This window comes from Grus americana, chromosome 1, assembly GCF_028858705.1.
Source record: "Grus americana isolate bGruAme1 chromosome 1, bGruAme1.mat, whole genome shotgun sequence".
Lineage (NCBI taxonomy): Eukaryota > Metazoa > Chordata > Aves > Gruiformes > Gruidae > Grus > Grus americana.
In genome coordinates, this window is record NC_072852.1 from 104,115,116 (window position 1) to 104,138,140 (window position 23,025).

Here is a 23,025-nt window from a genome sequence, read left to right on the forward strand (position 1 = left end):
AGTCTTTCCTCAGGTATTATAAGTTTTGGAAACAGGTTACAGTGGTACTTTAAATACTAATCCTCAAATCTGCAAATTTCATTTTAACTACCCAAACTTAGGTCTGAGAAATCTCAGAAATCTCTGAGATTTTCCTTGCAATAGAAAGGCAGACTAAGACTATTGAAACCCAACAATGAATGATTTTTAATTTACACTAATAATAAATGGTGTTAATTTATTCATTCCCATACTTGTTTCCTGCCATGCCTGTCAGAACCACAATCCCACTTAGCTTGTCATCTCCATTTGTTCTCGGGCTATGCTCACACACAAGAGAGTAGTGTTAAGCTTACATTTTCACACCTAAAAAGGTTGTTTGGATATTTTTCTAACCTTTGTTTTCCAGCCCTTAGCAGGTGGCTTAATTGGCTGGGCTAATGCCACAAAGTTCTTTGTGTGGAGAGATATGCACTTCCTTTCATCCATAAAAATACCATATATTTGTAAATATGCCACCCATTTGGCATATTTGTCAAAATATATGTCAGAATAGTACGCCCTCAGAGCAACCGAAAACAACTGTATCGAGTGATTTTTCCCAGCAATAACTCTAGGGAAAGCAGAGCAAAGAGCATCTTCCAAAAACACAATGGAAAAAAGAAAAATGATATATGCACGCAACACTAGGAAATTCAATGGGTTTGTGAACAGGTGTCACTGCATATTCAGTGACAGGGCAAAATGTCTTTGTTGTGCAGTGGAATAATTTCATCACCTTCCAAAACAGTTCTCTTGGGTTATCCTGTAGCAAAAAGAACTGCTGCCAATAGTGACTAGGAGTCTCAGTTTTGTAAGGAAAGGAAAATTTCCAATATAGTTTGAGAGAATGATGTAAGCGAGCACTGAATGGGTGTCTCTGGTGCAAGTGCAGTACGAATACTAGCGCAGTATTAAGTAGCAACAATGCAGGGACAGCCTTCAGTGCTTACTTAAAAACCCCCCACAACTCACTTGTGGCTTTGCCTTTCAAATATGACAGCCATTCCAGAAGTATGCCAACAGACCCGACTGCGTTGTTATCCTCCCATACTCACTCCGTTCATACTCCCTTATAAAATTTGCACACTGACTGAGAATTTATGATTCTGGAGAAGGACGATCATACAGAAGGTTGCATTTGAGTTTGTCAGTTAAACCCTTTCTTCCAGTGTTCATTTTCTGCACCTCATTTGGACATTAATTATGCATAAGCTTCAACTTTGCAATGACTGGTGAACAGTCCAATACCTACACCTCCATAGCAATTCATTGATTTCAGAAAAGGTTACACTCTGACTTTGAGTTCTGCACCCCAAGAGCCTGAAATCGTAGTAAATGTACAGAATTGATGTATAAAAGCCCAAGTCACAGAAACCTGCTTCTCCCTGTTTTGGGTGCTTTAAAAATACGGAAGAAAAAAAAAAAAAAAGAAGATAATTGTAATTTAAGAAAAAATATATCTAACATAGACCCGGAAAGCTAGGGAAGTCATTTTTGTATTGAAAATAATGAACTGAAAAAAGGTAAAGTAACAGTGGAGAAAGGAACAATACAAATTATTCTCAACAGGGAAAAAAGTAGTAATTCTAAAATCAATGTTTGACTTCATAAAGAGAGGTTACGTCTTTGGAAGAGGAGATGCAAGTTTTCCAATGAAAGGACACCAAATACAAAGAAGAAATTAAAAAAAAAAATTAAATCCTAATTTGATTTTGAGGTGCACTCCTTATGCTGTTCTATAAATACACACTTTTTTTCCTTTAGAAGGATAGTGTTTTACCCTGCTAGCTTATGGCATGTACATGTTCTCAGGCTACTATGCTGCTATAAATGTAGGGTAAACATGCAGATATGCAATGAGCTGGTGTTCTCCATGACTCTGGGTGTTCCAGATGACATCTGCTATACAGGGAACAAATTTTGTTTCTGTAATTGTGTAACAGAGCAAGCATTGTGAGCATGATTTGCACTGAAGGGAGTTATACTAATGTGTCATCTTGTGTTCTACTGCTAATGGTTGATTCAACGCTGCTGTAATTTTACCTGTAAGTGTACCTAATCTCTTATCTATGGAAAGTGAAGTATTTAAAAACTGAGGATCATATCCTCTTCCAAAACTTTTTTCTCATGCTTTAACTTCCAGTCCAGTACTCAATTAGAATTACCCATGCTGTATTTTATCTATTATTCTATTTCATGGGCCTTTTTTATTTTAGAATGTGTTCCCACCTGAGAGAAAGGAAAAGAATTATTTCAAAAGGCATACACATGCAAAATGGATTTAATGAGCACTAAAAATGCTGCATTTAGTTGTTTTTCACACTGTACTTTGTGCGCCATTTTATGTGTAAACACTGAAGAAAAGGGACACTTAAAAAGGAAGAAAAGCAATTATTGAATTGAGCCTATTAGGCAATGTGATCATTTTACAGAACACTAAAGGGGAAGTTCTTAAGCACTGCAGGAGACTTTATTGTAAAGTGTAATTTTCAGACAGGCACTAATGCTCCCACCTGTTTCTTTTTGTGTCACACTTTTTATAACACCAATTTCCCTACTCTCTGCAAAATACTGAAAGAAAAAAAAAAAAAAAGCTTAGAAGATCCCAGCTGCGAAAAGAAGATACAACCTCCTAGACAGCCAGGATGTTTAACACAAACTGAAATTTAATCTATTAAATATACATGCTGTATCTCAGCAAAAATGTTACCTGCTTCTTAATATGTTATCTACTACATCACAGCATAATTCCACAGTGGAGGTGTAATGTCAATGAAATACTGGTGTAGAAGGTTACAAGCTGAATATTTACATAATTCTTTAAAATAATTGGCTTTTTCTTGCAAAGACAAACTACCTATCTGGGAAGTTTCACTAGGCAGATTTTTTTCTACAATTCATGTGATAGTCATGATAAAATTTTAGAACATTTTACTGAAAATGAGCACTCATTCAACATAGCATATAAGACATGCCTACTAAATCAAGGCAGGAGATATCATTAGGATGAACTCCTTCAAAATGACAATAATTTGAAAATTGGTCAACTATCCAAAGAAAGCAATTACAGCAGCAATGGCAAAGTACTGGCAAATGTTGCCAAGTTCAGCTTCAACAGAGATCTGGGCTGGCACAAGGGACTATTAATTAGAATTGTTTTAAAAATAAACTGGGCATAGAGTTTGTATACTGAAAAGGTTCACCATTAATAAGTTATGTATATTCCAATCTACAAAACTTCTATCACACGCTATGTGATCAGTCTGTGTTGCACATGATATATTTTTTTTTTCTGTACCTTCCTGACTGAAAGTCTCGAAATGTAGTGTTTAATACTGATAAAGCTTTCTCTATATATACACTGCTGCCTATACAGGTGGAGAAACTAGATGCTTAACTTACAAGTGTGGCTGATGATAAAAATTTCTCTGTGGTTGACAATAACCATGGGATACAGAATGAGTAACATTAGCTGACATGTGTTATATTCCACCAGATCAAGTTAACAGTAGGTTGTTTTTGAGTTAATAATCACCTACTTAAATATAATCAGTTCCTCTTAGAGAAACAGAAGTTCGCACTTCTCCAAACAGAAAAGAATATAGAGAAAGCATAAAAAGGATAAAGATACAAAGATGAAAAAACACTGTTTAAAAAAAAAAAAAAAAAGAAGAAACTTTTCAAGAAACTAGAACAGGGCAGAAGAGACAGACAGGACAGAGATACCTACTGTATTTGTAGGAGACAGGCTCTATCAAATTGCTGAACAAGGCAAGTTCAAAGAAAGACAACTTGGAATGGACAGAGAGTGAGGCAAAAGACAGGAATAGGAGAGCCTGAGTGATCCTGAGAGCTGTTGCCCATGGACAAAGAACACAGGACTGAGAACTGCGAGGAGGGGCTCTTACCTTTGTCTGAGCCCACACCCACAGACACAATACTCTGTCCTATATACATAAGCATTTATTCAAGAATGTATTTACAGAATCTTGCCCAAAGCTGTGCGTGACATGTGCCCCTGGAAACTTAACTGTAAACTCAGAGTGCTCAGAAGGCATAAATCTGGTTAAAAGAGATATTTCAGTTACTGAGATGTATTAGAGGTGAATGCTAGTTCCTGGATCAAGGCGAAGGAGGCCAGTGAGTGTCCCTGTTTGTTACGTGCAGTTACGACAAAATTCAAAATTCAAAACCATCCATCTTTCTGCTTAAGACAAAGACTGTCCAGATCTAAACATAAACCAGTGGAACTCCAGTATCTAACTGTTCTTCTTTCTTTTCACCTACTTGATTTCAGTTGTAGGTGGTCCTTCCTAGAGAAACTTGGAAATAGCATCTTACAATTCAGGATTTCTGACAGACAACTATGTATGAAGCTTAAGGGAGAAATACTTTAATACCACATTCATATTTTGCTAGAATAATATTTCATCCTTAATATGGACAAATTTATCCATTTTTCCAAATCATTAATATTTATTGATATTGCCTAAACATCTAGCTTGGGCTGTGGATTCATTCTGCAAGGTGATTTATGAACACAGAAACATGCATGCTTTTCCAGATTCATTATGACAATTCATACAGGCGGAGTTGACACTAGCATTCCTTTCTAGGCTGCTAGGTATTCATGGCACAATCCCGACAGTGTTCTGCAGTGAATAAAATCTATGCAGAAAATGAGATAATTTCTTACAGAACCTTCATCTCACCTGCTAGAGAAGCTGGGAAGCGTATCATGTCAAAGTAGGAAAGAGAATTGTACATGGACAAAAAGCTGGCCGTTAGACTAATGATTCAGAATCTAAGCCTGCCATTATGATGTAGTTTCAAAGCAATATTGGCAAACTACTTACACCAAAATGTTAACAGCTGAATGTCAAGTGGGTTTCCACTATTTTCTCTGCTAGTTTCTGATTTCAGATTCTTGAGCATAGATTTGCTGATGTGCTAAGAACTCAGTGTTACAATTCAAAGCAATGATGAGCTATCTTCTGAGTGTGATGCTATGTCACGTCAAATACTCGGGAAAATGGGGACTGTGTTCAATGTTAGACATAAAATATACGCGATCTATTTGTCAATTTGGATCTTAGGATTTTTTTCTGCTTCAGTTTCCAGCCATAAATTTGAGGCAACTGAATATCCTAATTGTCCACGGGTGTGATAAAAACAAACATTTAAATATTTGCCACGTTCTCAGGTACTATGGGGAAGAAACATATGAACACCTATGAAGAAATTATTTTAATTCTGTGTTCTGAGGGCATGCATCAAATAAGACCTGAGTCGTACAGATCATTCATAGCTATCATTCATAATTACTATCCCACTGGAGGAGTCAGGAATCCTCTTCAAAGACTATATCCTGCCCATAATGCCAAGTTTTCAGGAAGCAAAGTATTATGATGTTCTCATCATATAATGAAAGTCAGAAAATCCAAGTGTGTCCCTTCTAGCATTTCTCAAAATACCTTCCTTAGGTTCAGAGGTCTTTCCACTTTGAATTAGTTTGAACTAAGGTAACTATTCAGAGGAAGGAAGAGATTTTCTTCTCTTTTCTTTATAATACATTTTATCCTTGAGCCTAGGACAAAACAATTCATGAAATAAATGTTTCTATAATTTTTTTAAATACCAAACATGTGAAAACTGAATAAATGACAGGATATGCAGATGAAGACGACAGTGTATGTTGTTTACCTTGACTTTAGCAAGTCTTCAGTTACTGTCTCCAATGGTATTCTTTGTATCTAGGCTGGGATGTTACCATTGTCCTGGATGTGTGTACTGCTCAATGGGTGAAAAACTGGTTGAGTTGAGGGGACACTGTACCTAGTGGTTGGTTACAAGCAGACTTCTTCAGGAGTCTACCCTGGGTTCTGTCCTGTTGAACTGTTCAATATCAAAGACCTGGCTGAGGCAGTGGAATGTGTTCTCATTGAGTTGGTTGTTTACACCAAACTTTGGCTGTACTGAGTATAGTTGTAGGGAGGGCCACTATTCAGAGGGGCCTCCGCAGGCTGGAGGAATGGGCCAACAGGTCCCTCCCTCATGGGAGGCAGGGAAATTCAGCAAGGACAGAGGAAAAATCCAACATCTAAGCTGAGAAGGACTTGGGGCTGACATTAGACTAAACGAGGTAGTTTGAGTCAGGCTCCACTGCTTTCAAGTGACTGAATCCTGGTTAACTCTCTTAACGAAGTTTTCTCTTTTCACCTAGGTCCTTCAGGTGAAGGTGTCAGGTCCTTCTCAAATAAAACAGCCACTCGCTGGGGTCACTGACAGAATGGTGCTGCATATTTCTCTGTTATTATTAGTATTTGTTTCCATCAGCCTTTGCAAAATGTTTGTCTCACTTGAGTCTTCTTTAGATACTAGAAAAGACAGAACTTTCTGTGGTGATACCATATACATAGTTTACAATAACTTTACAGTGCAAGCTAATTATTTCGTGTGCCCTCATTACATGTGACAAATTTTTCTGATATTAAAATATTTGACTTTACTTTATAATTCTGGGTAAATATAATATTAATGTTTATTACTGATTGTGCTTTTCTCTATAACTTTTTCATTACCTTACAAATAATGCTATTCTAATGAAGGATACATATATGAACGTTCTCTTGAAATAAAAATCTTTCCTATTTATTTCAAAAAAGGCCAAATATTCACTTTACATTAGTCAACCAACTACACTGTGATTCCCCGGAGCTGCATGGAATGGAAAGACATTTCTTGAAAGTGCACAGGAGATGGCCAACTCTGTTTCCTGCGCCCTAATTATTCCATTACATTTTGACATTCTTTCTGCTGAAATGACACTGACTTAAAAAACCCCCCATATTTCATGCATGAAATTGGTGAGAGCACTGACTAAGACTATTAAATACTGAACCTTTCTTTCTTTATGGGGCAGTTTTTGAGTTCACTTTTGGGTCAGTTTTGAGTCACTAGACTATATTGTTAAGACACAACAGTGCGTAGAAGGTACAACTTGCAAGAAGAAAATGTTGGCTTTTAAAATCTTTTCTAAATACATATGACTATAAATGATCATTTTTCTTCTTTGGTTTTTATTTTTTACAGCTTTCTTTTGTTTATTTTAAAATATTCAAAATATTGTCAGGCAGTATGACTTCAGAAAAGTCTAGACATTGCATGTAAGTTCATAAAAAGGATGTCTATGATTTCTGAAGCTTAATTACATTTTCTTCTTTGGAAAATGAACAAAGCCTAGGTAAAACTATATTATGGCAAAAAAGAAATAAATTAAAAAGATCCATGACACCTTACAGACATATTAAGCAAGTTCATTTACTAAAATGGTATAGCCTGACAACTGTCCAGGGATCCAGCCAAAAATATTGGAAAAGACAAAATAGCTCTAAGGATTGAAGAGATGAGAAATTAGCTTCAATTTGGTTTGAAACTATACAATAATATCTCCAAAAGAGGAATGCTATTGAACAGTGATGCCAACTACAGGACATCTTGACCTAAGTTATGCAGAGAAATGGCTAAATACTTTTTTACCTACAGTTAAATAAAACAAACCCTGGACATCACTATTAGTAAAATTGTCAATAGGGTGAACAAACCAACAACTGAGTCTTGCATAAGAAAAGACAAAGCTGACACAAACACACCTCCTAGAATTTTTCCAAAAGAAAACTCTTAAATTTGATCTACCAACTGGGCATCGATCAATCAGACAACAATCTTCACAAATGCTATCTCAAGTTCCCTTAAAATATTACAGATAACAGGTTATGTTTTTATAGTGAGTTTTGTTTATAAGGTCTGTTTAAAAACAGTCTCTCTGGTAAACTGATGAATATATTTCCTTTTTTTTCCTTTCCACTAACAAAATTTTAATTGAAAATGTCATATCTTTATGCATACAATATTCCAAATATCAGCCTTCCACTGTCGTTTATAACTGGTGCCCTAAGTGCTACACAAACTGGACCAGAACATCACCAAATCCAGAGGTCTATATCTATAATTGTAACTTGATTTTTTTTAGAGAGAGTCATGGAATCGTTTTGGTTGGAAAAGACCTTTAAGATCATGAAGTCCAACCATTAACCTAGCACTGCCAAGTCCAACCACTAAACCATGTCCCTAAGCACCACATCTACACGTCATTTAAATACCTGCCGGGATGGTGACTCAACCACTTTCCTGGGCAGCCTATTCCAGTGCTTGATAAACCTTCAGGTGAAGAATTTTTTTCTAATATCCAATCTAAACCTTCCCTGGTGCAACTTGAGGCCATTTCCTCTTGTACTGTTACTCATTACTTGGAAGAAGAGACCAACACCCACTTGGCTACAACCTCCTTTCAGGTAGCTGTAGAGAGCGATAAGGTCTCCCCTCAGCCTCCTTTTCTTCAGACTAAACAACCCCAGTTCCCTCAGCAGCTCCTCATAAGACCAGTTCTCTAGAAGCTTCACCAGCTTCATTGCCCTTCTTTGGCCAAGCTGCAGCACCTCAGTGTCTTTCTTTGATGTTAGATCGCAGAAGCAATAGATTTAGCCATAGCTGTATATGGAAACAAGAGGCAGGTCTTTTGGAAGGCAATATATGAGGAAGCCTCCTCCCCTCACCATCTTACCAACTTCTCTTCTCCCCCTTAGCTCACTCTCAGGACTCCTGTTCCAACATCGCTCTCTCTGCACCAAGACCAGAAATGTTTAGTGACACGAACACATTCATAGCAACTAGCAACCTCAGTCTGGGATAATTCCAGCCCATCTCATGCTTTAAGACAATTGATATTGCACGCATCCAACTGCGTAAGGCCATTTTTTCTCTTGTCCAAAATCACGGTCATCTTATACCCTAAACTATGAAATGTTAGCAGGGCCTTAGTTTTCCAGTTCTAACACCTAGTGAACAGTTGTTCCTCATCCCTCTGCTATATCTTTGGAGGATGCTGTTTCAGCAGGAGATGCAGACAGCAGCTGATTTCCCCAAGGTGTTGGTCTGAGCAAGGCTTCCCTCTCATTCCTTGCTACAAGACAGTAAGGTAGGTAGGGCTTTTCCTTAGGACTGTGTTGTAGATTTGAAACATAGTATCTGAGTAGCCATGATGCACATGGTGTGAGGGACAGAATCCCTGCAAGGAGGGGCTTGGTGATGAGATGTAGGATGGGGTAGGTACGTTCTAGCTTTAGGCTCATTCTGCTTTTCCCTTTTGGGAAAGAATTACTCTGCAACAGCTATCAGAATCATGAATGTCACCACAGCCACAACCTGGCTTCATTCTTTCTCCATTTTCATCTCGAATGTCATTTTGAAATTTGTGAAAATTGCTCTGGGGTACAAGAGAAATATACCTATAAGTAGGGTTTCATTTACTGATATGATTCACTGCTGCCTGCAGGGAACAAAGGAGACTGTTGTAACTGTGGCATAAAGTTGACAGTGTATAGAAATTAACTCATGGTGTGTAAATGGCTATGAAGGACCATGGCTGGCTCTGAGCTCTCCCTGAAGCCCACAGTTCATCACTTATCTTGTGACACTGACATATTTGGGCTCTGTGGACCTCTCCCATTTCTCTCTCTCTACAATCATAACGTAGGTTGGGAGCATGACATTACTGTTTCTCATGCTAAGCAACTGCAAACTGCTCCCAGGAGGATGCCTATTTATTACTGGCTCTGCGCCATGAAAGATTGACCTAATGAAGCAATACAGAGTGGCCGATGTTGGCAGTTCTTGTGGCATGGACAATTAGAGGTGCATTTATTGGCAAAATATTTGTGCCCCAAAGGCTACCACATACAGGTGCCCTGCCTTGATAATTCTATGGTGTGGAGTTTTTATTTGGCTGCCCTTTCAAAACCACATGTAAGGTTTCCATGTGAATCCATTAAGGATGCAACTGAGCTTCATTTAAAAAATAAATAAATCAGTAAACCCCTCAATTGAAGCTCCATATTAATTATTATGTTTTAACTAGTGTCTCTTAATGATAACATATAAAAAATATCTACAATATTTAGTGTACCAAATAGAAAATATTGTGTATGTCAAGCTAAGACATACCACCTTTATAGTTTTTTACTGCCTTCAGAAATTACTAACAAATACAGGGGTCTAAAGGAAAATCTAATATGTGAGACGATTGTCTCTTTTTTTAATAGAGTCTAACATCTTTGCCATGTGAAAAAAATGTTAGCATCTTTTCAGTGAAGATTACGATAATGTGGTTGTAAGCTGTAGACAAAGAGCAAGATGCATCTGACCAAGATTAAACATAGATATAAAATTTGATATAAATGTCTATATTTAGACATCTATATTTGGTATCCCAAAATACAGCAGTAGATATCTGACTGAATTTACTGCCTAAACTCCATGTAGTTACTGGAGAGAAAGTAGCAGACATATGATCTTGTCTGGCTCGCTCTTGTGTAGTTGTCTAATGTAGATCAGACCAGTCATGTCATAATAGTGCCTAAGTCTCTCCACCAAATGCAAAGGGAAGCATTTCCTTTCCCAAGTGAGCAGCTCAGATGCAAATATCTACTGTGCACATGTTTAAAGATAGTTGCAATGATTCCCGTGCACTCAGAAACTGAAAAGCATCATGCCTCCTTCTTGTAATACTCAGAGGCAGGTGGTATCATTGGAGGACTATATACCTGTTCCCCCTTTCCCCCTGACTACTGATTACATCCATCTGTCAAATCATCCAGCTATCTCTCTCACAACACTAAAAACAACAAAAAGAAATCACCCCATAACCTCCAAACTATCTTATTATTTAAAGACTCCAAATGTGAAGGGCCAAACTGCGCTCCTCCTCCAGCAACAAACAACAGGTAATTAAAAATATAAGAATACATAATGACCCACTTACTTCAAAATCTTTATCTCTACAGTGAGTGTTAGATGAATAGTGAAAATCAAGCACCTGGGGCAAGGAAGCCTGAAGTCTATATGCCAAACAGAGGACTTGGCATGTAGCTGTCACCTGTTAAGTCATGAGGAAAACACTGAGATAGGGAAAATCCTAAATGTCACCTAGCTAACAGTGCACTCAGGGCAATCAGGGCTGACCTCTTTCCTAAAATTAAGAACTTGCACATCTTCTGCTGAATTCGAAAATAGTGGGGAAACAGACTGTACCTCCTGATACCGAGGGGAATGCTCAAAGGCTGTTAGGTAAATGGATAATTCCTTCTCCTTCAACTATATTATAAAAGAGATGGTTTGCAATTGATTTTTGTGAGTTACCTACAGAGGTATCTATCTCAGAAACACCTATTACTTCAGAAGTACACAGGTACCCAGAAGACCAACTGCATTGAGCATCACATAAGACTAATTGGACGGACCCCCAGTGTACCGGTCCCAAGCAGGGTAGAAGCATGATCTAGATGCTGACTTGCTCAGCCCAGTCAAGATTTGGATGGAAGTTTCTTTAATATGATACACGAATATAATATAAAAAAGAAAAGTACTTATGGAGTTTAAATGATGCTAGACTAAACTCAAAAGAGCTTTCCAAAATAGAAATTTTGGACTTAAATGCCTGACTTGACCTAAATCTGCCTTCAGGTTCCAACATTAAGCAATTCTATAAAGTCACTAAAGTTACAGCAGGGAGAAATTCAGCCCTAAATGACATGATTTTTTGTATGTCATTTGCACCTTTTCTAGAAACAAAATATTATTGCATGATCATTTTCAAGACCATTCTAAAGCTGTATATCACCACACCATATAACACTATATATTAATCTTTTGAGCAGAAGGTCAATATTTAAGAAACTTGATTCATATTAACTTAATATTATACAATTGGATTATTTATCTATCTTTATGAGTAAATACACAACAGCTCATCTGAGAAGATACTGTGTTAAGGAGTGGAGTCTATTTAAATAGTAGATTCTGTGCAAGAGTTAATCTCTGCAGATCTGCCTTTAAAAAATACTGATGGCAGAGATGTTAATTTCCAAGTAAAACAATTTATATTCTTAAAGTAGGCTACATCTTTTCAAATTCTGGTAGAAACAGGCAGCCAACTTGCACATATCATTAAACTTCAAATTCCCCTGTAAATGACAGCCAAAGCATCCAGAAAGTTCAATATATTTTCTCTGAGGCTAGTTGATGTAGGAAGATTTTTGTGAGACATTTTGTCTTCTATCATCAGTTCAATGATGCAAACAGTGACTGATTAAGCCTGCACTCCTTTCAGGTTGATATACCTGACTGAAAAAAAAATAAAAAATCTCACAGCTGGAATTCTTACTGAAAACTAAAATAGATGACAAAGTAAAAGACCAATCCTCTGTAGACACTTAATGAAGACAGGCTTCAAGGGGTTTTCTATACCAGAGATTACTTTACACCCCAGGATGAGACAGAAACAGCAGATTTCTGCAGCTGAAGATTGCTATCACAGCAGAATAAGGAAAATAACAAAAACATATTACTTTTTAAATCACTTACACTGGTTTTCCTTTGGATTCACAAGTCAAAATTATAGATTGTCCTTCTTCAGGCCATGAATTGGAAGAAATGATTTTAACTAAAGGTGTATCTAGGAAGAAAAAAAATAGACATCTTGTTGATATACACAAAAAAAGATTTATTATCTAAGAGTACATTCTTCTCTATTTACAAAAGACTATACCATAGATTTAATTTGCACTTGGAGATGATTTTATATGGAGCCTTGTGCAATTTTCATTGTCTTCAGGAAGGCAATAAAAATGACCAATGGAACTAAACCAGTAACTTTTTATATCCCGAGGAAACACAGACAGAAAGCACATGTATGCTCAGAGGAAACAACTTTTTCCTTCTGTATGCAATGCAGATACTCCATACGACTATTCCAAAGTCTGATATCTAACAACGAAATAAAAAATATTGAGGATGAATAACAAGTACTCTGTGCAATTGTTTCTTTGTCTATTTATAGGTTGATATGATGGAATGCTGCTATTAGACGAATGAATGCAATAATATACATTTGAATAAGAACACTTTTATTGTTGCAGAAGCTTGAAACTCATAATAAGAAAGCTACAATGGGCTTTCAGATAAAATACCTTGTTGCAGGCATTTTACAGGATATTATTTCTGAAATGCAATAATGCTGCCCCTAAAACAGAACATTCTTTTTTTTTTTAAACAAAATTTACAAAGAGAATGTTTTAAATATCTGCAATAGCACTAAATAAAAGTGTGTAATCTGTCCTAAAAATATTGTTCTTATACATTGGAATTAACTTCATTGTTTTGATTGCAAAAAGATACACAATATAACTACTGTGAATTCATGCAGAATAAAACATTTGCAATAGAACTTTAACTTTTAAAACATTTTGCCAGCTGGCTTGCAAGGATATATTCTCATAATCAAAATATTTTACATGAGTTACAGGGGCACCTCTCATAAGGAAAAAAAAGATCACAAAGAAAGAAACATGTCTATACAAAATGGTTTTTACCTTAGGAAAAGGAAAAAAGAGTTCACAGTCATAATGAGGAAGATTTTCCAACTCAATAGGGAAATAAAAATTCTTGTTTCCTCCACAGTTTCTTAATACAAAACACATGTCTTCAACTATGGCACAAGAAATACTTTAACCTGCAAATCTAGGGTATCTAAGTTTTGTCTTATCCAATTTGCAATTCCTATTTTCATTAGCAGTGAGGTAGTAGTGACACCGTAGATATCCTATTATTGAGCGAATGTGAAAGAGCATGACCACATGACCCTACAACATCAGATGGAAAAAATTGATATGCCGTAACAATTGAATTTCTTTTTGAGATGCTAACAGTCATGCTGAACACTAAATGTTATGTGAACAATTAAAAACGTTAGAAGCATTTTTCTAACTTTGATTTTTATTTTTGGCATAGCATGAGATATCAGCATGGCACAAGACAAGAAGAGGGGAAGGTTTAGTGTAGACTTGTCATAATTCCACTGAAAACATTGTCAGCATCATTTAGCTTTCAGTACAGCTGCATTATCCTTACATGAGCAGCAAATCTGTTCCACAAGTTCATATTTTTAAGGACCCTGCAAACCATTATGCAGGTGACTAATCCTTTGGAGGTCGTGCTGGCATTTGCTTCATTTTTTAGCACATGCTTAAGGCACTGACCTCAAGTGCCTTAATAAATCAGGGCATCAAGTACTTCTGTGATTTCAGTGGTGCTACTGAAGATGAATAAATTACTCTCTTGACTATACATTGAACCAGAGGAACAAATTAGTATCAGATAGGAATACATGAAGAATTTAACTGAGGGAGGGAGACAACTAATGCAATGAGATCAAGAGGTTTCCAGACAAATATGAAAACGAGCTGAACTTTGATGGAAGTAATCATGATAGCCACAGGTGAAGAAAGAAATTAAAGGCCCATCTGGCTAGCATTACTGGCTTACATATTTAAGATATGATCAGCATTTTATGCATTACTGTAAATGACCCACATAGAAGAGGGGACTTCAGACAATTAATCTTTCATTTGTATGGATCAATGCAGTGCTGTTTCCCCCAACCTGAAGTTCCCATTCCTACTTTATCAAATGCCCCAGACAGCTCTCTGTTCTCCATGCACTTCTAAATAGAGCTTACTAACACAGAATAAGAAAGGTCTTATATTTATGTTTCACACTCTAATACACAATAAGGCAGTGTAGGAAATATATTCCCTTGTGGTTTTCCCTACTGATTGACTTGTACAGTAACTACTTGTTTCTTTAAAACAGGAAACACAGGGATTAATTTAATATACAGTTTTTAGGGAAGCTTACAAGTCCCAATTTTTTGTATTTTATTAACAGTCCTTTTTCAAAAATAAGTTGATATTCCATTTTGGATGCTTCTTTCTCATTGTTACTGTTTCCACTTTGTTTTCATGCTGTGCTTGATTTCTCTCCAGAATTAAAGTGTACACTTATAAGGGGAAAACTTTTAAGACAAACTAGTCCTCCACTTTCACATTCATATCAATGTTTAAAATGAGAAGAAACCTTTAGAGTTATTGCATCAAAACTTACCTAACAAAGAAGATAAAACCCTGATGACTGATATTTTTTACAGAACACCAAATGCTGTGACAAAATACTACCTCCTGCTAGGACTGTTAGTTTTAGAACAATTTGACAAGTATAAATGTACTCTATCAATACCGTGAGCTTTAATCTGTCACACCCAGAAGTATTAATCATAACAACTGGAACATCATGTCATCTCCAGAAAACACCACCACCACTAAAAACAAAGTCTAAAGAAAGAAAACCATATCAAGAACAGCAATACAGTAAGAGAAGTTGATTTATTTTCAGATATGCTCATCAGCTTGTTATAAGTAATGTAGCTAGGTCCAAACCCCCTCCACTTACACAATCAAAAGAAACAAAAGGAGTAGTATCAAGGGTTTTATTGTGGTTGAGACCTTCTGTTGCTCTCCTCTAAAATCAGCAGAAGCATACCAACTTGTATCAATTAAACTTACAGGAACTTTAATAATTTGCATCTTTTTTTTAGGATTTGTCCCAGTAACTGCATGGTAAAAAAAGTATTTCAAGCAGAATTCTTATGGACAAGGGACTGGTGACTAAAATTTCTTTACAATACCTACAAACATGCCCTTATCCTGAGCTCTAAGGACATTATGGAGCAGATAAATATTCCAAAAAGAATAAGTATTGGGAAAATCCAATTTAAAAAAAACCCAAAACACCACAGTGGTTCATGTGAGTGTAGGTAATACAGCAAGCCTTGACAGTAAAACACACTGTTTTTAATACCCAGTGACTTATTTATTTACATGCGTCTCCAACAGCGTGAGAGCTGTTTGGCCCTCCAGTCTTAGCTTGAGTAATGAGGTACTTATGAGCTGCAATTGATTGCTAGCACCAGTCTGAACTGAGACTCAAACATGTCTTTAGACACATAGCAAGACATCTTCTACCCGCCACGTGCCAAGAATCTGCCTTTTTGCTGGAAATAACAGCTTAGCAGCGGTTACAGATAAAACCTATGGGATGGGGGGTTTTTCATATATCCTTTCCTGTTTCAGCAGACCAAAGGTATAAGTTCCACTGGGCGATTCTATTATTTCATCCGTCTTTCTAGGATTTGGGTACATCTCATTGCACAAGACCAGGGAAGCTATTTCAGAGCTTTGGGAAGATTTATCTATTTTTGATCAGGCAATATCATCTTTATGCAGCAACATACAAAATCAGTGAATGCATGTGGAAAACTGATTTCAGATTACACCGGTAATGAATGTTATCTGATAGATAAAGAAATTAAGCACTTCAACACATGATTTTTGTTGTACTCTTAGCGATAACTAATGCCAACATTAATACCTTGTGGAACTGCTTTACTGATTGATTTAATCACTTTGAAGCTATTTTAAAATAAAGGTGATTGTTTTCAGTCACCAGACCTTTGCTGTTAATCAGATCTCCAATGCTAAAAGGATTGTTTGGTTTTAAGAAAGAGTTCATTATGTATTCATATTCTTTTATAGCTGAGCCCTTATAAGGTTACATGCAGGTTTAAATTTCTTCATATAAAGTAATCACATGTAAGCCACTGGACAATTCCCATATGATGTTATGTTAAACTATATGTGTAAGCCTTTGACAACCGCAGTGTAAAAGCGAAAACTGAATTTATAAAAATAAATAAATTTACTTAAGATCATAAAGCAGGTCACCAACAGAATCAGAAAATGAATCTCTACTACCTTCTTCTTAGTCCCAAGATAGTAAAAAAGTAATTTGGACACTTTTTCTTATGTAACTTCAGAAGTCCTTGGTCCATTCAGTCATTAGCAAGCTGGATTACCAGAGCTTCTGTGCACACTTTTTCACGGAACTCCCAGCTACTGGTTGAGTAACTAAATGAAAGTATGACCCATAAATAACGCAGGGTATTGATCAGCAAAAGGTGCATGGGAATAACCAGATTTCAGAAGAAAAATCACGTCGTGAGACAAAAGGGTAACATTATGACGATGTTATGATAGCATCTTGTTATTTTATCAAATAATCTCTCCCTAATGTGATCGTCTTCAGTTAATGTAATTACAATTCTAGAAACAGAAAATAAGACCACTTCTTCTCTTGGGCAGATGTTAGGGTGGGTGGAGTATATATATTTTGTTAAGACATTTAATAAATGATTATTGGAAGTAATTGACTATTCTGGAGTAGAAATATCTCTTAGTCATTAGAATTCAAATACTGCTGGAAATACACCTCTTCAAGGATGCATGCATCAGTCTTTTCTCCAGAGAATTGAGATATATATATACGTTTAGCTGTAATGTAAATAGTACTTGCCACTAGAGTTCTCTGCACATTTTGTTAAAAGGTAAATCTCTACGTTGCTCAAATCTTAGCCTTTGTTGGGTTTCCAGTGAAAGGAGGATTAACAGAAAAAGGCTTAGTGGTTCTCCCCTGTAGAAACTTAGAAAGGAATATTGTACCAGATATGGAGATGCAGGTCAGGGCTCCTAATTTTCATTTTCTCTGCTAAATTATAGATACTTGGGGGGGGGGGGGGGCAGGGAAAGCACTAACTTATTATGAAATTTAAACTTGGCACCCCAAATATCTTCCAATGTGGCTAAAGTTTCAGGAAGCAAAACAGAACAAGCATACTGTCTTTTCACTTACAGTGACAGTGTTATTAATACCTGAAGAAGTGTCCTGTAATTCAGCATTCTACATTTTAGAGGCCTGCTATACTCCCAAGTTTTAGGAAGCCATTTCTACACTCCCTCACTTAGAGGTAATTTGATTTTTATGAGGAGTGTTAATCAGTCCACCAAGTTCTTTAGACGAGTTATTAGAGCCCATGCAGCGATTTATGAGAAAAAGAGGTTCCTTATTCCACCGAGTACTCAAGTATTCACACTAAGTAGATCAGATCCAGCAAAATACTTATTTGAGAGTAATTCAGTGATTAAAACATTCAGCCCTTCAGAGCCTGTGGATTAAGGGTTTGGTCTGATTCAAAGAGTGCAAGGACTTGTGTGTTTACCTCCCATGCAATAGCAGAGGTCTACCAGGTATTCTAAGATCTCCTTTCCACTCAGGTATGTAACTAAGATTTCACTTTGAATCTGAAAAAGCTTTTTTCCTACCTATGTCCTAGTTTGGATAAATCAGGATTTTTTGACACACTAAAAAAGAAAAGGCATGAGAAAATTCTTAACCCATTCCACATTATGAATTAGAATTCTACAAGTAACTCGGTACTGTGTAAATTGTCCCTATTTACATTCAGTGCCAACATAACATGGAATATACCATTCATCTTACTTACATTTTAAAAAGGTTTCTAAAGCTGGATTAGGATACTCATAAAAAGAAAAACCAAAAAAAACTTTAATATTCCCTACAAATTTCCTAGGATGCTTAATTGAAAGCAGTCAATGCTTAACATCAAGTCTTTGGTGCATCCATTCTTTGGCTTTACATGTAAAAATTTTACTGAAATGTTTTCAAAGGCTTTTAAGCTGGTGCCCTCAGAGTATCCTTCTTACTTGCCAAAGATGGCAACAATTTTAATGTTTAAACAATTTCAAAAATAAAAAAAATTAAAAATCACTAATTGCAACCACAATGCCACCACAATATTAGATATTTTACTAATACCAGCCCAAATTTAGGAAGACCTTTTCCAAGCTAGTAACAGATATATATTCAGCTAGGGCATTTATGTTTGCACATTACTATTTCATGTGAAATGCAGTGCCCCTTCAAGTCTGGGTTTTTAAATGTGTTTATTGTATGAAGTCTGTAACTCCTACTTCTCAAAGCAAAATGGCATAACAGAAGATGTGGGATGTACAAAATTTCAATGACAATCTCCTGTAGTATTATCCATTCATGGTTTTGCATGCTATACAATGATTTTGCAAAATGTTTAGATCTTCTCTTTGTACCTGGCTATCATGTTTTTGTCATGATCAAAGTAGTTGAATAATAAATATAAAACAAGTTATTTGCTGTTTAAGTAACAGTCAGTACATACAGTACTATTGGTCTCAACTTAGAGTTTTGAGAAGGTTGGTTCACATCATTCTAAGGAAACAGGTAACAGTGTCAAGAAGAAATCACACTTGTCTTGGTTTCCACTGTTGTCCCTTCATCAGAGAATGTATTTTTTCTGGTCTGCAGGATATTAAAAGACCTGGCACAGAAAAAATGTCACATTTCGTGACAGTAATGTATAAGGTTCAATATATATAAGGTGTATAGAGAAAGATTAATCTCTTGAATTATTTTAGTTTATGAGTCTTTGGTGTTCAAAAAGAAAAATCCACTGGTGAGTTTCTTTCCCCTATGCGTGGCACATATAAATGTGATATATGCTGTCAAAACCACTCTTTCTTAAAACATGAGGGATTCTGTGGGTTTTTTTTATTTTTCACAATGTCCCACTTAGTCTTCCAAGTTCAAACTAATACGGAAAGAGCTAGACCTAGTGAAAATGGTAGAAAGGGAGGCACAGCAGTTCAAATAAGTTTGCCTGTTGCGAATAAAAATGTACACCTCTATACAATATAATAACTTCCAAAACAATGACCTCCCATCTGAGTAGTTTCCATGCAACCAAATTATCAGGTGCCTATTTCAAAACCAGGGCAAACATAATCCTTTCTCTCTTCATGTTCTAAATAACTGAAAACAGCCCATTAACATCATTTGACCCTAGGCCTCCACTGGAATACTTTGATTCAGATATGTGTTTTCTTTCAAGGTGATTCTCTCTCTGTAGTTTATTTAATGAACATCTCTCCACCTGCAGTAAGAAGCTGAGCCTGTTGTAATGAAGTCTGTGATCCTTGTTGGACTTAGTGTTTGAGCGCAAATTATGTTAACAGTAATAGGAAAGACATCAATACAAGGAGGGACGAATACCTCACTTGTTGGGTTTTCAGAGGAAGCGAGTGCTCATAATACATCAGGATGTGCTACAAGTGTTATTCAAATCCCTCCTTCGAAAAACATTGATACTGCCTTCTTATTTAATCTTTTAGGATGATGACTAGATGTTTTTAATTACCTTTTGTGACTAGTTGTTTTTTTCTATACACTCTGACTTAAAAAGCCTTAAAAGTACTGCTAGTAAGAAAAGGCTTTGTTTAACAATGTAATTCTGCACTGGATCCAATAACAGTAAATGTGCCATTGGATCCATTCAGGAGGAGAGTTATGCTTGTGTGACAGAGCAACGCTTCCCACTGTGATCAGTGAGCTTCCCATGAATGCCAGGTTTGAACTTCATGGACCTTAAGCAACACAGGGAACATGTCTTATTAACTACCACTACTGTTTGGAAAATGCTCGCTCGAGCTCCAGGCAACCTACAGAACAAAATACATAGGCCCTACCTATGGTATAACACCCATGTCATGGCTGCCAGACCATTTGGCAGAGGCACTGGAAGGAGGCTCACTGCACTCTTCTCTCGCCATAACCCACTGCATTACTTCTAACAAGAGTTCCAAGAGCAATAGATCATAATATTACTACACTCCTCATATGAATAGGTAGGTTTATCTCTGCGAGGGTTATTGTTTCAAGCTGTCTGCGTAGCCAGCAATTGCCATTGCCCAGGAAATCTCACAAATTTTCATTTGTCACCAAAAGGGATAGAAATAGCAGTAGCCCCCCACCTTCCTGCTCTTGCCCACTGACTCTTCGCAGACCACTCTAAGTTCTCACATAACCATCTCCTGCCTGGATCAATAACACTCAGGTTTACTCTGCCATTTTTAATTAATTTATTTATTTACCTCGCACACTAACCACCATTTCCTCTTTGTACCAGAGTCCAAATTAGTATGATTGATTCATTATCACACACTTTTCTTTTTACAGGTCTAGCTAAATTATGAGCTACAAACAGCATGTCTTTACTTCACAGTTTTATTTTATGACCACAAACCTTCTGAATATTGAAAAGCTTCCATAAATTTCTCTGATATTTTATTGTGGCAGTGAACAACAACAGTTCTGGTGCTATCATTTTAAAAAATGTTATAAAAATCTAACAGTCCAATAATAAAAGATTACTGCTACCTGGTAATAAATGACTGCCAGATGATAAGATTTTAAAAGTATTTCCTGAGAGACTAATTCATTTATTTTCTACCTGGTTTTGTCTGTTTTTTCAAAAAGCATGTTTGTGAAATCTATTTATGTCACAGCCTCCTACATTTTTCATCATGCTTTTTCTCTCTTATTTCCTTGGAACATTTCCATCATTTCCAGATGCAAAGATAAAATAAGCAGATACCTCTGAAAATGATGATGTATCTACTTTCCAGATTAATTAGCACTGGAGGAAGCATAAGACAGTTTAAGGTATCTTTTTTTTTTCCCCAGAAACCATGAGAAGATCATAATTTTCATATATGGATAGCAATTACAAAACTCCTTGAAAATTCTGCATTCCTACACAATTTTATTCCTATTTCTATAAAAACCCCTAAGTAATTAAGCTTAGAAAAAAAGATTTTTAAAGTAAATTCCAAGGACAAACCACTCTAGTATGTACAAAAATAAACATCAAATTGGATATCCCGAATGAGATCTGAAAGAAGAGAGAGGAGTACTCTAATGAGCTCTGTGAAAGTGCTCACCATTTTTAATGGCTTGTACACTTACCAGCTGTGTGCATCCTACAGCTGTGAATCAGCATTCCCGAAAATTGGGCTTCTTTTGTAAATGACAAGTAGCATGGCTTCTGCCTGTACCCTATTGCTTTGAATAAGCACTCGTAAAGTCTGCATTGGTAAACTTCATCAAATTACCCCGGGAGGTACAGTAAGTTTGATGCTCTGCTTCAGAATATAACGAATGACTCATTGCTTAAACCGATGAGAGAAAAACTCAGTATTATCTGACAAATTATTTTATTAGTAGTATTTGTGAGACAATCTAGATCAAATGATTGTGTCATGGCAATGGTATTTCATTTCAATAAATGTATTCAATAATACTGTAAAATTAGGCTTTATAATATTTTTTAAATACTTAGCTTTGATAAAAGTGAATACTTGGTGCCATATCCACACGGATATTCCTATATCTTCCTTTTACACTCCTTTAAAAACTACTTTACAGTCAAGCAGGACCAGAAACAGCATATGGTCCCTTTGTTATCTGAGATTCTTTGATGAATATTATGTCATCTTTTATCTTGTCTCTTTTAATTTAGTTAAAAACGATGTTTGTTGAAGAAAAAAGTAATAACAGTTTGTATCAGAAGAGTGTAAAAACAATCTCCTGGATGCAAAACAAGCAGCCAAATACCAATGTGGGGGAAAAGAAAGCTCAATCAGTGAAATATTCCCTCCTGACACTCGAAATTCATGAGTGTGTGAATTCAAGCACCAGCCTGGCAGGAAACCCTTTAAGTTACTAATTCTGTGAACGCTGATTATCTGGTACTTTCTTAACAAAATTCATAGTACCTGTTTCAGCATCTCACCTGTCAGTCATACCATACTCCTTCACCACAATTGCTAAAGAGAAAAAAAGTAATTAAAATGTGATAGTACATCATGTGTGGCTTGGGGTTTTGGAAAGGTGAAAGAGAAGATGGAGGTACACTACCAAAGCTCCACAGTTCCTCTCTGCTCCATTTAAAATGCGTTAAAGCCTTACCCTTCCTTTGTCATGTAATGTGTCCATTGATCATTCTTACCTACTTTGTGCTTGGCCTTAAAACTGGCAGAGATAAATGTGAGCATAGCATTGGATATATTAGTAGACCCTGCTGAATTAAGTGGCAGACAGAGTGGCACTGTCACCACAGCTCTAAATGTGGGCAACATCATGAAGAAAGTTAACACCAGTAGCACTGCCTGTGTAAATACAGCTATCCCCCTTGACATGCTTTTGCAGGATGGGTCACTGGTTTCTTAGTTATCCATTAAGTCCCATACACACATGAATGATATGGTA

At 36.4% G+C, this 23,025-nt stretch overlaps 1 protein-coding gene across 5 annotated transcripts in view; it reads right to left on the reverse strand.

Annotated features, from left to right (window-relative positions):
• Positions 1–23,025, reverse strand: part of CADM2 (cell adhesion molecule 2) — a 687,808-nt gene that overhangs the window by 91,300 nt on the left and 573,483 nt on the right. For all 5 annotated transcript variants that reach the window (XM_054811026.1, XM_054811045.1, XM_054811018.1 and 2 more), the window contains one exon: positions 12,502–12,592. In XM_054811026.1, the coding sequence (XP_054667001.1) occupies positions 12,502–12,592 (91 nt within the window). The remainder of the gene's footprint in view (positions 1–12,501; positions 12,593–23,025) is intronic.